Source organism: Carassius gibelio, chromosome B11 (assembly GCF_023724105.1).
Source record: "Carassius gibelio isolate Cgi1373 ecotype wild population from Czech Republic chromosome B11, carGib1.2-hapl.c, whole genome shotgun sequence".
Taxonomy (NCBI): domain Eukaryota; kingdom Metazoa; phylum Chordata; class Actinopteri; order Cypriniformes; family Cyprinidae; genus Carassius; species Carassius gibelio.
In genome coordinates this window covers 24593664-24608828 of record NC_068406.1, presented here as the reverse complement: position 1 = coordinate 24608828, position 15165 = coordinate 24593664, and the positions used below count along the sequence as shown (strand labels likewise).

The 15165-nt window shown below is 35.9% G+C and overlaps 1 protein-coding gene across 31 annotated transcripts in view; it reads left to right on the top strand.

Moving 5' to 3' along the window:
* The window catches only part of tomm20b (translocase of outer mitochondrial membrane 20b), a 67162-nt gene that overhangs the window by 33356 nt on the left and 18641 nt on the right, over positions 1-15165 (top strand). For 4 of the 31 annotated variants that reach the window (XR_008155914.1, XM_052569126.1, XM_052569130.1 and 1 more), the window contains exon 4: positions 2578-2720. The exons of 11 other annotated variants lie outside the window; for them this stretch is intronic. Coding sequence is in view for 13 of the 20 variants with exons in the window: in XM_052569126.1 (XP_052425086.1) it covers positions 2578-2720 (143 nt within the window). In the remaining 7 variants the exon portion in view is untranslated. Of the gene's footprint in view, positions 1-2577; positions 2721-3154; positions 3335-8432; positions 8576-9239; positions 9720-13267; positions 13411-15165 lie in introns of those variants that run through there. 16 more of the 31 variants (XR_008155909.1, XM_052569129.1, XM_052569123.1 and 13 more) reach the window with 8 other exon arrangements.

Genomic DNA, 15165 nt, shown 5'->3' with positions numbered 1-15165 from the left:
CGTGTACTTCCGTCATTTAAATACAGGAAAGAAGTCCTGGCTACTATCATATGAACCTCGAAAGCGTTTGCTAACCAATTCAAAGCGACACATCCATAATAAAACTCGAACCAACAGTTTCAAATAATCCCATTTGTGTTCACTAAAGGTCTTTTAGCCTATAAATAGCCTTGCCAAGTTATAGTTATATGTTATGAATAGCGATCCTTAGGCTACATGCTCCCAAGTCCAGATCTGAATCAATGATTCGCGATGCTCCGAGGTCATGATCTGAGTCAATGATTCGCGATGCCCCGAAGTCCCGATCTGAATCAATGATTCGCGATGATCCGAAGTCCCGATCTGAATCAATGCTTCGCGATACATGCTCCGAAGTCCCGATCTGAATCAATGATTCGCAATGCCCCGAAGTTCGATGCTCCGAGGTCACGATCTGAGTCAATGATTCGCGATGCCCCGAAGTCCCGATCTGAATCAATGATTCGCGATGCTCCGAATTCCCGATCTGAATCAATGATCGCGATGCTCCGAAGTCCCGATCTGAATCAATGATTCGCGATACATGCTCCGAAGTCCCGATCTGAATCAATGATTCGCGATGCCCCGAAGTTCGATGCTCCGAGGTCACGATCTGAGTCAATGATTCGCGATGCCTCGAAGTCCCGATCTGAATCAGTGATTCGCGATGCTCCAAAGTCCCGATCTGAATCAATGATTCGCGATGCTCCGAAGTCCCGATCTGAATCAATGATTCGCGATGCTCTGAAGTCCTGATCTGAATCAATTCGCGATACATGCTCCGAAGTCCCGATCTGAATCAATGATTCGCGATGCCCCGAAGTCCGATGCTCCGAAGTCCCGATCTGAATCAATAATTCGCGATGCTCCGAAGTCCCGATCTGAATCAATGATTTAAAAACTGATTAAAACTTGTTTTTAATAACATAGTGCAAACTCAAATCTAAAATCATTGTTAGCTAAATTAAACAAATGGAAGGTAAGTCAAACACTGATGAGGCATGGCCACCTCCTCACTTCTCCAGATTATCCCGTCGGTATGTAGGTCTAGGTGGTCTGAATTTGGATGCTTCAGGGGAATATAAACTGGGGTGTGGGTAGTTTCTTGAGCACATCACCTTCAGGGATAACCCCTTCATTATTTTCTCTAAATGTGTGTGTGTGTGTGTGTGAGAGAGAAAGAGAGAGAGAGAGAGAATAAGTTATCCTATGATTGATGATTACCTGTCCATCACTTTAGAGATGTTCTCTTATACCCCTTATAGTCTCTTATTAAAAAAATAAAGTTTTTTACTAAATAGTTTTTGTTTACATAATACATGTATGTGTACTTTGTATATATATATATATATATATATATATATATATATATATATATAATGTTAATATAATATATAAATACACACACATACAGTATTTATTTTAAGAAATGTTACATGTATATACATTTATATTCTTATATTTTATATATTTAATATATAACCATATTATATTTTAAATAAATAAACATGCATGAGTGTGTATTAATTTATACAGTAAATAATAAATATAAACAGTATACACACACATATTATGTAAACAAAAACTTCTATTTGAATGGGATTTAATGTTTTGACAGCACTAGTTTCAACTAATATTTTACTCAACAAAGTGATTTTTTAAAGGTGTTAGTAAGCTTTACCAGCTCTGAGTGTTAACTCTGGTCGTCTCTCTGTCAGGTGACTATGAGAAGGGCGTGGATCATCTGACGTTTAACTTTTTCGCGATGCTGCGAAGTCCCGATCTGAATCAATGATTCGCGATGCTCCGAAGTCCCGATCTGAATCAATGATTCGCGATGCTGCGAAGTCCCGATCTGAATCAATGATTCGCGATGCCCCGAAGTCCCGATCTGAATCAGTGATTTGCGATGCTCCGAAGTCCCGATCTGAATCAAAAATTCGCAATAAATGCCCCGAAGTCCCGATCTAAATCAATGATTCACGATGCTCCGAAGTACAATGCTCCGAAGCCCCGATCTGAATCAATAATTCGCGATGCTCCGAAGTCCGATGCTCCGAAGTCCTATGTGAGATAATTGATGATTAAAAATAAAGTTTTTTACTAAAAAGTTTTTGTTTACATAATACATGTATGTGTACTTTGTGTATATATATATATATATATATATATATATATATATATATATATATATATATATATATATATATATATATATATAATTTTAATATAATTTATAAATACACACACATACAGTATTTATTTTAAAAAATGTTACATGTATATACATTCATATTCTTATATTTTATATATTAAATATTTAACCATATCATATTTTAAATAAATATACATGCATGAGTGTGTATTAATTTATACAGTAAATAATAAATATAAACAGTATACACACATTATGTAAACAAAAACTTCTATTTTGAATGCGATTTAATGTTTTGACAGCACTAGTTTCAACTAATATTTTACTCAAAAAAGTGATTTTTTTTTAAGGTGTTAGTAAGCTTTACCAGCTCTGATTGTTAACCCTGGTCGTCTCTCTGTCAGGTGACTATGAGAAGGGCGTGGATCATCTGACGAATGCGATCGCTGTGTGTGGTCAGCCGCAGCAGCTCCTACAGGTCCTGCAGCAAACACTTCCTCCTCCAGTCTTCCAGATGCTCCTCACCAAACTGCCCACCATCAGCCAGGTGACACACAATTACAACACGCAATATATGCATATATCATCTGCTTCATATTCACGAGAAACGTAAATTCATATCTGTACAGTAGAGGGCACCATTCAAACCAATCACATGAAGAATATGAGCAGAATGGTTTAATTTGATCATTGGTTAATCAAATGGAATTATATACATAAATGATATTTGTCTTATTTAACATATTTGATTATTGCAGGTTTGTATAATTTTCTGAGTTTGCATTTGACTGTTTTTATTGATTTCGAGGAACACTTTCCGTCTCAATTCAAAAGTAATGCGTTTCGTTACTAGTTACTTTAAAATGAAAAGTAATCTGATTACGTAACTCTGTTAATAAGACGAATCCATGTTTTTATTATTATTTAAATGTCTTCTGAATTCCAAATTGCTAATCTAATGCTCGTCTCTTTTTCGTGCAGCGTATCATCAGCGCTCAGAGCGTCAGCGACGACGACATCGAGTAGAAGACCTCCAGCAGCTCTGTGACATCACGTCCTGTCTGATTCGAATCAGTCCGTCGCTCTGCCCCGCCCCCTTTCCATCCAGTTTTCAAACAGTGCACGCACAGAAGCGAGTTTTGTTTTGAATCTGAGCTTGACCTGTTGAAGTTGACTTGTGTTTCAGTGTATTAGAACTACAGGAGACGAGCATGACCTGTTTTTTCTTCGCCAATTATTTGTTTTACTAGCGAAGCATTTTGGGTTTACACAATTATGAAATATGCAAGCAGTAAACTGTAAAGTAAAGAGTACATGCTGCTGTCATTTATCTGTGTACATGTATTTAAGTTATTTACGTTTAATGTGGTATTGTGGGACAGGAAGCACATTTAAATGTGTTCTGTTTAAGGGGAGTTTCCTCTTTTTTTAACTCCAAAATAAAAATAAAATAAATCATTGTAATGTGTCAGAGTTATTCATGTGCCTTCATTAATAATGTGCTGTGATACACAAACTACGATTTAAAGCAACAAATCGTCAAAAAATGAAAACAAACTTAATTTGCTCTTTTTTTGCTCAAAAATGTCATTTTGTCGAGTTTCAGTGGATTAGCATTAAATTAATTAGGTATCAAAAAAGTATACAACATTTATAAAAAAATGACGCTACACACAACTTTTATTGTTCAAAATTAACTAAATGTAAAGTGTAATTATAATGCGAATACAAAGTAAATCCATAAATCTAATGTTTTGCTTTAAACTAAATTAAGCTTACCATAATAATTTACAGCTGTTGGGACGGATTTCCCGGGAAACCGCCTACTTCCGTCATTTAAATACAGGAAAGAAGTCCTGGCTACTATCATATGAACCTCGAAAGCGTTTGCTAACCAATTAAAAGCGACACATTCATAATAAAACTCGAACCAACAGTTTCAAATAATCCCATTTGTGTTCACTAAAAGTCTTTTAGCCTATAAATAGCCTTGCCAAGTTATAGTTATATGTTATGAATAGCGATCCTTAGGCTACATGCTCCCAAGTCCCGATCTGAGTCAATGATTCGCGATGCCCCAAAGTCCCGATCTGAATCAATGATTCGCGATGCCCCGAAGTCCCGATCTGAATCAATGATTCGCGATGCTCCGAAGTCCCGATCTGAATCAATGATTCGCGATGCTCCGAAGTCCCGATCTGAATGATTCGCAATAAATGCTCCGAAGTCCCGATCTGAATCAATGATTCGCGATGCTCCGAAGTCCCGATCTGAATGATTCGCAATACATGCTCCGAAGTCCCGATCTGAATCAATAATTCGCGATGCCCCGAAGTCCGATGCTCCGAAGTCCCGATCTGAATCAATGATTTAAAACTGATTAAAACTTGTCTTTAATAACATAGTGCAAACTCAAAACTAAAATCATTGTTAGCTAAATTAAACAAATGGAAGGCAAGTCAAATACTGATGAGGCATGGCCATCTCCTCACTCCAGATTATCCCGTCGGTATGTAGGTCTAGGTGGTCTGAATTTGGATGCTTCAGGGGAATATAAACTGGGGTGTGGGTAGTTTCTTGAGCACATCACCTTCAGGGATAACCCCTTCATTATTTTCTCTAAATGTGTGTGTGTATGTGTGTGTGTGTGAGAGAGAGAGAGAGAATAAGTTATCCTATGATTGATGATATATGATATATATAATGTTAATATAATATATAAATACACACACATACAGTTTTTATTTTAAGAAATGTAACATGTATATATATTTATATTCTTATATTTTATATATTTAATATATAACCATATCATATTTAAAATAAATAAACATGCATGAGTGTGTATTCATTTATACAGTAAATAATAAATATAAACAGTATACACACATATTATGTAAAGAAAAACTATTTTGAATGCTATTTAATGTTTTGACAGCACTAGTTTCAACTAATATTTTACTCAACAAAGTGATTTTTTTAAGGTGTTAGTAAGCTTTACCAGCTCTGAGTGTTAACTCTGGTCGTCTCTCTGTCAGGTGACTATGAGAAGGGCGTGGATCATCTGACGTTTAACTTTTTCGCAATGCCCCGAAGTCCCGATCTGAATCAATGATTCGCGATGCCCCGAAGTCCCGATCTGAATCAATGATTCGCGATGCTGCGAAGTCCCGATCTGAATCAATGATTCGCGATGCCCCGAAGTTCCGATCTGAATCAATGATTTGCGATGCTCCGAAGTCCCGATCTGAATCAATGATTCGCGATGCTCCGAAGTCCCGATCTGAATCAATAATTCGCAATAAATGCTCCGAAGTCCCGATCTGAATCAATGATTCGCGATGCCCCGAAGTCCCGATCTGAATCAATGATTCGCGATGCCCCGAAGTCCCGATCTGAATCAATGATTCGCGATGCTCCGAAGTAAGATGCTCCGAAGTCCTATGTGAGATAATTGATGATTACCTGTCCATCACTTTAGAGATGTTCTCTTATACCCCTTATACTCTCTTATTAAAAAATAAAGTTTTTTACTAAAAAGTTTTTGTTTACATAATACATGTATGTGTACTTTGTATATATATATATGAATCTTAGCTTGTCCTGTTGAAGTGGACGTGTGTTTCAGTGTATTAGAACTACAGGAGACGAGCATGACCTGTTTTTTCTTCGCCAATTATTTGTTTTACTAGCAAAGCATTTTGGGTTTACACAATTATGAAATATGCAAGCAGTAGACTGTAAAGTAAAGAGTACATGCTGCTGTCATTTATCTGTGTTCATGTATTTAAGTTATTTACGTTTAATGTGGTATTGTGGGACAGAAGCACATTTAAATGTGTTCTGTTTAAGGGGAGTTTCCTCTTTTTTTTTTAACTCCAAAATAAAAATAAAATAAATCATTGTAATGTGTCAGAGTTATTCATGTGCCTTCATTAATAATGTGCTGTGATACACAAACTGCGATTTAAAGCAACAAATCATCAGAAAATGAAAACAAACTTTATTTGCTCTTTTTTGGTTCAAAACTGTCATATGGTCAAGTTTCAGTGGATTAGCATTAAATTAATTAGGTATCAACAAAGTACAAAACATTTATTAAAATTGACGCTACACACAACTTTTATTGTTCAAAATTAACAAAATGTAAATTGTAATTATAATGCGAATACAACGTAAATCTATAATTGTAATGTTTTGCTTTAAACTAAATTAAGCTTACCATAATAATTTACAGCTGTTGGGACGGATTTCCCGGGAAACCGCCTACTTCCGTCATTTAAATACAGGAAAGAAGTCCTGGCTACTATCATATGAACCTCGAAAGCGTTTGCTAACCAATTAAAAGCGACACATTCATAAAACTCGAACCAACACTTTCAAATAATCCTATTTGTGTTCACTAAAGGTCTTTTAGCCTATCAATAGCCTTGCCAAGTTATAGTTATGTTATGAATAGCGATCCTTAAGCTACATCAGTGGTTTTCAAACTTTTTCAAGAGCGACCCTTTTTTTTTTTTTTTTTTTTTACGCGACCCATAGGCTTATTCTTAAGCCAAGCATAAGAATAACAATAACAACCGCTTTTGATGATGCACGTGCACTGGATGATCATTGACGCGATTGCAATGCAAAGTTGATTGTGCACTAATTTGATCTAGCTATGGGATGCTCATTAACCTGTTAACCATTAACCATCATTTTAAGAATTTTAACCAATTAAAAGCCTACTATCCTTTGCTGCACGCTTAAATACACAAAACATAGGCTATTCCACAACAAATCCTTTAAATGTGATATTCAGAACAGAACAAGTAACAAACAACTGTCACCCAACCAAAATCACACACACTCACACAAACTGTTTAAAAGCAAAAAATAAGGAAAAAGAAGGAAACAATTATCCTATTGATCTGAAAGTGTGTGCGTGTGTGTGACAGAAGACAAGGCTCATGTTCACTGAATTCTTTAATGCGTGTGTGTGTTGCTGCCGATGGAGCGAACGAGTGTGTGTGTGTGTTGCTGCCGATGGAGCGAACGAGTGTGTGTGTGTGTGTGTGTTGCTGCCGATGGAGCGAACGAGTGTGTGTGTGTGTGTGTGTGTGTGCGTGTGTTGCTGCCGATGGAGCGAACGAGTGTGTGTGTGTGTGTGTGCGCGTGTGTTGCTGCCGATGGAGCGAACGCTGAACGTATTTGAATTATTTTTCACTGTACTTCTATTCAAAGTTATTATTATTATTATTATGATAAGAAAACGGAATTAATTATTTTAGTTAAAAAAAAAAATCACTGGCGATCCATTTTTTAATTCTCTGAATCGCGATGCTCCGAAGTCCCGATCTGAATCAATAATTCGCGATGCCCCGAAGTCCCGATCTGAATCAATGATTAGAAAACGGAATTAATTATTTTAGTTTAAAAAAAAAAATCACTGGCGATCCATTTTTTAATTCTCTGAATCAATGATTCGCGATGCTCCGAAGTCCCGATCTGAATCAATAATTCGCGATGCCCCCGAAGTCCCGATCTGAATGATTCGCAATAAATGCTCCGAAGTCCCGATCTGAATCAATGATTCGCGATAATTGCCCTGAGATCTGAATCAATAATTCGCAATAAATGCTGCGAGGTCCCGATCTAAATCAATGATTCGCGATACATGCTCCGAAGCCCCGATCTGAATCAATGATTCGCGATGCTCCGAAGTCCCGATCTGAATCAATAATTCGCGATGCTCCGAAGTCCGATGCTCCGAAGTCCTATGTGAGATAATTGATGATTACCTGTCCATCACTTTAGAGAAGTTCTCTTATACCCCTTATACTCTCTTATTAAAAAAATAAAGTTTTTTACTAAATAGTTTTTTTTTACATAATACATGTATGTGTACTTTGTACTTTGTATATATATATATATATATACAATGTTAATATAATATATAAATACACACACATACAGTATTTATTTTAAAAAATGTTACATGTATATACATTCACATTCTTATATTTTATATATTAAATATTTAACCATATCATATTTCAAATAAACATGCATGAGTGTGTATTAATTTATACAGTAAATAATAAATATAAACAGTGTACACACACATATTATGTAAACAAAAACTTATATTTTGAATGCGATTTAATGTTTTGACAGCACTAGTTTCAACTAATATTTTACTCAACAAAGTGATTTTTTTAAGGTGTTAGTAAGCTTTACCAGCTCTGAGTGTTAACTCTGGTCGTCTCTCTGTCAGGTGACTATGAGAAGGGCGTGGATCATCTGACGAATGCGATCGCTGTGTGTGGTCAGCCGCAGCAGCTCCTACAGGTCCTGCAGCAAACACTTCCTCCTCCAGTCTTCCAGATGCTCCTCACCAAACTGCCCACCATCAGCCAGGTGACACACAATTACAACACGCAATATATGCATATATCATCTGCTTCATATTCACGAGCAGTGTTGGGGAAAACAGCTTTTAAATGTAATGCATTACAATATTGCCTTACACCCCCCAAAAAAAGGATCTATTTATGTTCCTTTCTTGGTTTTTGTGGAAAGCAATGCATTGTTCCTTCCGAGTTACTTTTTAAATTTGGGCAGGGCTTGTTTGTTTGTTTCTAATATACAAAATGTATTATTTTATAAATTAAATAGACCATTTCACAACAAAAGCAAAATGAAAGGAAACGTAAATTCACATCTGTACAGTAGAGGGCACCATTCAAACCAATCACATGAAGAATATGAGCAGAATGGTTTAATTTGATCATTGGTTAATAAAATGGAATTATATACATAAATGATATTTGTCTTATTTAACATATTTAATTATTGCAGGTTTGTATAATTTTCTGAGTTTGCATTTGACTGTTTTTATTGATTTCGAGGAACACTTTCCGTCTCAATTAAAAAGTAATGCGTTTCGTTACTAGTTACTTTAAAATTAAAAGTAATCTGATTACGTAACTCCGTTAATAAGACGAATCCATGTTTTTATTATTATTTAAATGTCTTCTGAATTCCAAATTGCTAATCTAATGCTCGTCTCTTTTTCGTGCAGCGTATCATCAGCGCTCAGAGCGTCAGCGACAACGACATCGAGTAGAAGACCTCCAGCAGCTCTGTGACATCACGTCCTGTCTGATTCGAATCAGTCCGCCGCTCTGCCCCGCCCCCTTTCCATCCAGTTTTCAAACAGTGCACGCACAGAAGCGAGTTTTGTTTTGAATCTGAGCTTGACCTGTTGAAGTTGACTTGTGTTTCAGTGTATTAGAACTACAGGAGACGAGCATGACCTGTTTTTTCTTCGCCAATTATTTGTTTTACTAGCAAAGCATTTTGGGTTTACACAATTATGAAATATGCAAGCAGTAAACTGTAAAGTAAAGAGTACATGCTGCTGTCATTTATCTGTGTTCATGTATTTAAGTTATTTATGTTTAATGTGGTATTGTGGGACAGGAAGCGCATTTAAATGTGTTCTGTTTAAGGGGAGTTTCCTCTTTTTTTAAACTCCAAAATAAAAATAAAATAAATCATTGTAATGTGTCAGAGTTATTCATGTGCCTTCATTAATAATGTGCTGTGATACACAAACTGCGATTTAAAGCAACAAATCATCAAAAAATGAAAACAAACTTTATTTGCTCTTTTTTTGCTCAAAACTGTCATATTGTCAAGTTTCAATGGATTAGCATTAAATTAATTAGGTATCAACAAAGTGCACAACATTTATTAAAATTGACGCTACACACAACTTTCATTGTTCAAAATTAACAAAATTTAAATTGTAATTATATTGCGAATACAACGTAAATCCATAATTGTAATGTTTTGCTTTAAACTAAATTAAGCTTACCATAATAATTTACAGCTGTTGGGACGGATTTCCCGGGAAACCGTGTACTTCCGTCATTTAAATACAGGAAAGAAGTCCTGGCTACTATCATATGAACCTCGAAAGCGTTTGCTAACCAATTCAAAGCGACACATCCATAATAAAACTCGAACCAACAGTTTCAAATAATCCTATTTGTGTTCACTAAAGGTCTTTTAGCCTATAAATAGCCTTGCCAAGTTATAGTTATATGTTATGAATAGCGATCCTTAGGCTACATGCTCCCAAGTCCAGATCTGAATCAATGATTCGCGATGCTCCGAGGTCATGATCTGAGTCAATGATTCGCGATGCCCCGAAGTCCCGATCTGAATCAATGATTCGCGATGATCCGAAGTCCCGATCTGAATCAATGATCGCGATGCTCCGAAGTCCCGATCTGAATCAATGATTCGCGATGCCCGAAGTTCGATGCTCCGAGGTCACGATCTGAGTCAATGATTCGCGATGCCCCGAAGTCCCGATCTGAATCAATGATTCGCGATGCTCCGAATTCCCGATCTGAATCAATGATCGCGATGCACCGAAGACCCGATCTGAATCAATGATTCGCGATAAATGCTCCGAAGTCCCGATCTGAATCAATGATTCGCGATGCCCCGAAGTTCGATGCTCCGAGGTCACGATCTGAGTCAATGATTCGCGATGCCTCGAAGTCCCGATCTGAATCAGTGATTCGCGATGCTCCAAAGTCCCGATCTGAATCAATGATTCGCGATGCTCCGAAGTCCCGATCTGAATCAATGATTCGCGATGCTCTGAAGTCCTGATCTGAATCAATTCGCGATACATGCTCAGAAGTCCCGATCTGAATCAATGATTCGCGATGCCCCGAAGTCCGATGCTCCGAAGTCCCGATCTGAATCAATAATTCGCGATGCTCCGAAGTCCCGATCTGAATCAATGATTTAAAAACTGATTAAAACTTGTTTTTAATAACATAGTGCAAACTCAAATCTAAAATCATTGTTAGCTAAATTAAACAAATGGAAGGTAAGTCAAACACTGATGAGGCATGGCCACCTCCTCACTTCTCCAGATTATCCCGTCGGTATGTAGGTCTAGGTGGTCTGAATTTGGATGCTTCAGGGGAATATAAACTGGGGTGTGGGTAGTTTCTTGAGCACATCACCTTCAGGGATAACCCCGTCATTATTTTCTCTAAATGTGTGTGTGTGTGTGTGAGAGAGAGAAAGAGAGAGAGAGAGAGAATAAGTTATCCTATGATTGATGATTACCTGTCCATCACTTTAGAGATGTTCTCTTATACCCCTTATAGTCTCTTATTAAAAAAATAAAGGTTTTTACTAAATAGTTTTTGTTTACATAATACATGTATGTGTACTTTGTATATATATATATATATATATATATATATATATATATATAATGTTAATATAATATATAAATACACACACATACAGTATTTATTTTAAGAAATGTTACATGTATATACATTTATATTCTTATATTTAATATATTTAATATATAACCATATTATATTTTAAATAAATAAACATGCATGAGTGTGTATTAATTTATACAGTAAATAATAAACATAAACAGTATACACACACATATTATGTAAACAAAAACTTCTATTTGAATGGGATTTAATGTTTTGACAGCACTAGTTTCAACTAATATTTTACTCAACAAAGTGATTTTTTAAAGGTGTTAGTAAGCTTTACCAGCTCTGAGTGTTAACTCTGGTCGTCTCTCTGTCAGGTGACTATGAGAAGGGCGTGGATCATCTGACGTTTAACTTTTTCGCAATGCTGCGAAGTCCCGATCTGAATCAATGATTCGCGATGCTCCGAAGTCCCGATCTGAATCAATGATTCGCGATGCTGCGAAGTCCCGATCTGAATCAATGATTCGCGATGCTCCGAAGTCCCGATCTGAATCAATGATTCGCGATGCTGCGAAGTCCCGATCTGAATCAATGATTCGCGATGCTCCGAAGTCCCGATCTGAATCAATGATTCGCGATGCTCCGAAGTCCCGATCTGAATCAATGATTCGCGATGCTGCGAAGTCCCGATCTGAATCAATGATTCGCGATGCCCCGAAGTCCCGATCTGAATCAGTGATTCGCGATGCTCCGAAGTCCCGATCTGAATCAATGATTCGCGATGCTCCGAAGTCCCGATCTGAATCAATGATTCGCGATGCTCCGAAGTCCCGATCTGAATCAATGATTCGCGATGCTCCGAAGTCCCGATCTGAATCAATGATTCGCGATGCTGCGAAGTCCCGATCTGAATCAATGATTCGCGATGCTCCGAAGTCCCGATCTGAATCAATGATTCGCGATGCTGCGAAGTCCCGATCTGAATCAATGATTCGCGATGCTCCGAAGTCCCGATCTGAATCAATGATTCGCGATGCTCCGAAGTCCCGATCTGAATCAATGATTCGCGATGCTCCGAAGTCCCGATCTGAATCAATGATTCGCGATGCTCCGAAGTCCCGATCTGAATCAATGATTCGCGATGCTCCGAAGTCCCGATCTGAATCAATGATTCGCGATGCTGCGAAGTCCCGATCTGAATCAATGATTCGCGATGCCCCGAAGTCCCGATCTGAATCAGTGATTTGCGATGCTCTGAAGTCCCGATCTGAATCAAAAATTCGCAATAAATGCTCCGAGGTCCCGATCTAAATCAATGATTCACGATGCTCCGAAGTACGATGCTCCGAAGTCCGATGCTCCGAAGTCCTATGTGAGATAATTGATGATTAAAAATAAAGTTTTTTACTAAAAAGTTTTTGTTTACATAATACATGTATGTGTACTTTGTGTGTATGTATATATATATATATATATATATATATATATATATATATAATTTTAATATAATTTATAAATACACACACATACAGTATTTATTTTAAAAAATGTTACATGTATATACATTCATATTCTTATATTTTATATATTAAATATTTAACCATATCATATTTTAAATAAATATACATGCATGAGTGTGTATTAATTTATACAGTAAATAATAAATATAAACAATATACACACACATATTATGTAAACAAAAACGTATATTTTGAATGCGATTTAATGTTTTGACAGCACTAGTTTCAACTGATATTTTACTCAACAAAGTGATTTTTTTAAGGTGTTAGTAAGCTTTACCAGCTCTGAGTGTTAACCCTGGTCGTCTCTCTGTCAGGTGACTATGAGAAGGGCGTGGATCATCTGACGAATGCGATCGCTGTGTGTGGTCAGCCGCAGCAGCTCCTACAGGTCCTGCAGCAAACACTTCCTCCTCCAGTCTTCCAGATGCTCCTCACCAAACTGCCCACCATCAGCCAGGTGACACACAATTACAACACGCAATATATGCATATATCATCTGCTTCATATTCACGAGAAACGTAAATTCATATCTGTACAGTAGAGGGCACCATTCAAACCAATTACATGAAGAATATGAGCAGAATGGTTTAATTTGATCATTGGTTAATAAAATGGAATTATATACATAAATGATATTTGTCTTATTTAACATATTTGATTATTGCAGGTTTGTATAATTTTCTGAGTTTGCATTTGACTGTTTTTATTGATTTCGAGGAACACTTTCCATCTCAATTCAAAAGTAATGCGTTTCGTTACTAGTTACTTTAAAATTAAAAGTAATCTGATTACGTAACTCTGTTAATAAGATGAATCCATGTTTTTATTATTATTTAAATGTCTTCTGAATTCCAAATTGCTAATCTAATGCTCGTCTCTTTTTCTTTTTTTTTCTTTTTTTTTTTTTTTAAAAAAAAAAAAAAAAAAAAAGACTTCTTGAACGTGATTTCAAAGCGATAAACATCTTTTTTTTTTTTTTTTTTTTTTTTTTTTTTTCTTATTAAATGCTTGTTGAAGATAACAGCAAAACATACACAAAAATATATATATATAAAAAAAAAAAAAACCCACAAAAACATTAACAACAATCATCGTCATTACATTACAACCATACACCAGAGACCCTCAGTCCAGAATAAGTTTCTTCAGTCTTTCAGTCCAGATTAAGTGCTAAATCCTTAAACACAGCCACTGTTCTCATAGCTTTTAAGTTTTTAGATAACTCAATAGACTCAAAATACATCTTCATTTCATGTTTAAATCTCAAAAAAAGAGGATTGCATTTAGAAAATTTACATTTGTGAATGTAAAATTTAGCTAACAGAACAATAAGATTTATAAAATAAATATCACTTTTCTTTTCACCTTCATGAAAACCAAAAACGACATTTCTATATGTTAATTCAAAGTTAGGATTCACATAACATTTGATAAAATCACAAATGTCACACCAAAATGTCATCGTGAAAGAGCAGTTCCAAAATAAATGTAAAGTAGTTTCAGGCTTCTCTGAACAAAAAGAACATAGAGTATCAATGTCATTCTTAAGTCTTTTGAGAAAGCACTTAACTGGGTAAAACCTATGAATTAATTTAAAGCTAATTTCTCTCGTTTTGTTAGTTATCAGGTATTTGTGAGGTAATGTCCAAACTTTTTTCCATGGAATATCACTTACAAAACTATTCCAATAAGAAATTACATAAGGCACAGAGACAGACTCCTCCTGAAACAAGACTCGAATTTTCTTATTGTTTTTGGATTTAGATGAAGAAAAGCACTGTTTACCTACAAATGTCTTACATAGATCCACTGAGCGACAAAGAAATGGAAAAGAAAATCCTTTATAAAGCATGATAACTCCTTGTGGCACTGCATCAGCCACGATGGCAAACTCTTTTGGAGTAACAGGAATTCCATGCTTTACCAAGAACTCAGAATAATTACAAATTGAACCATTCTGATTGAAAAGTTGAGATACAAAAATAATTCCATTACTAACCCAATTATCAAAGAAAAGAGATTTATGTTTATACAGTAGGTCCTTATTATTCCAAATTATATAAGAGTGAGGAGTAAAATTGTGTTTAAAGATGAGGGACCAAGCTAACAACATTTGCCTATGAAAAAGGGATAATTTAACAGGGATTTTCATTATGCTATAATTACAGGTTAATAAGAATTTTAAACCCCCTAATTTGGAAAAAATTGCAT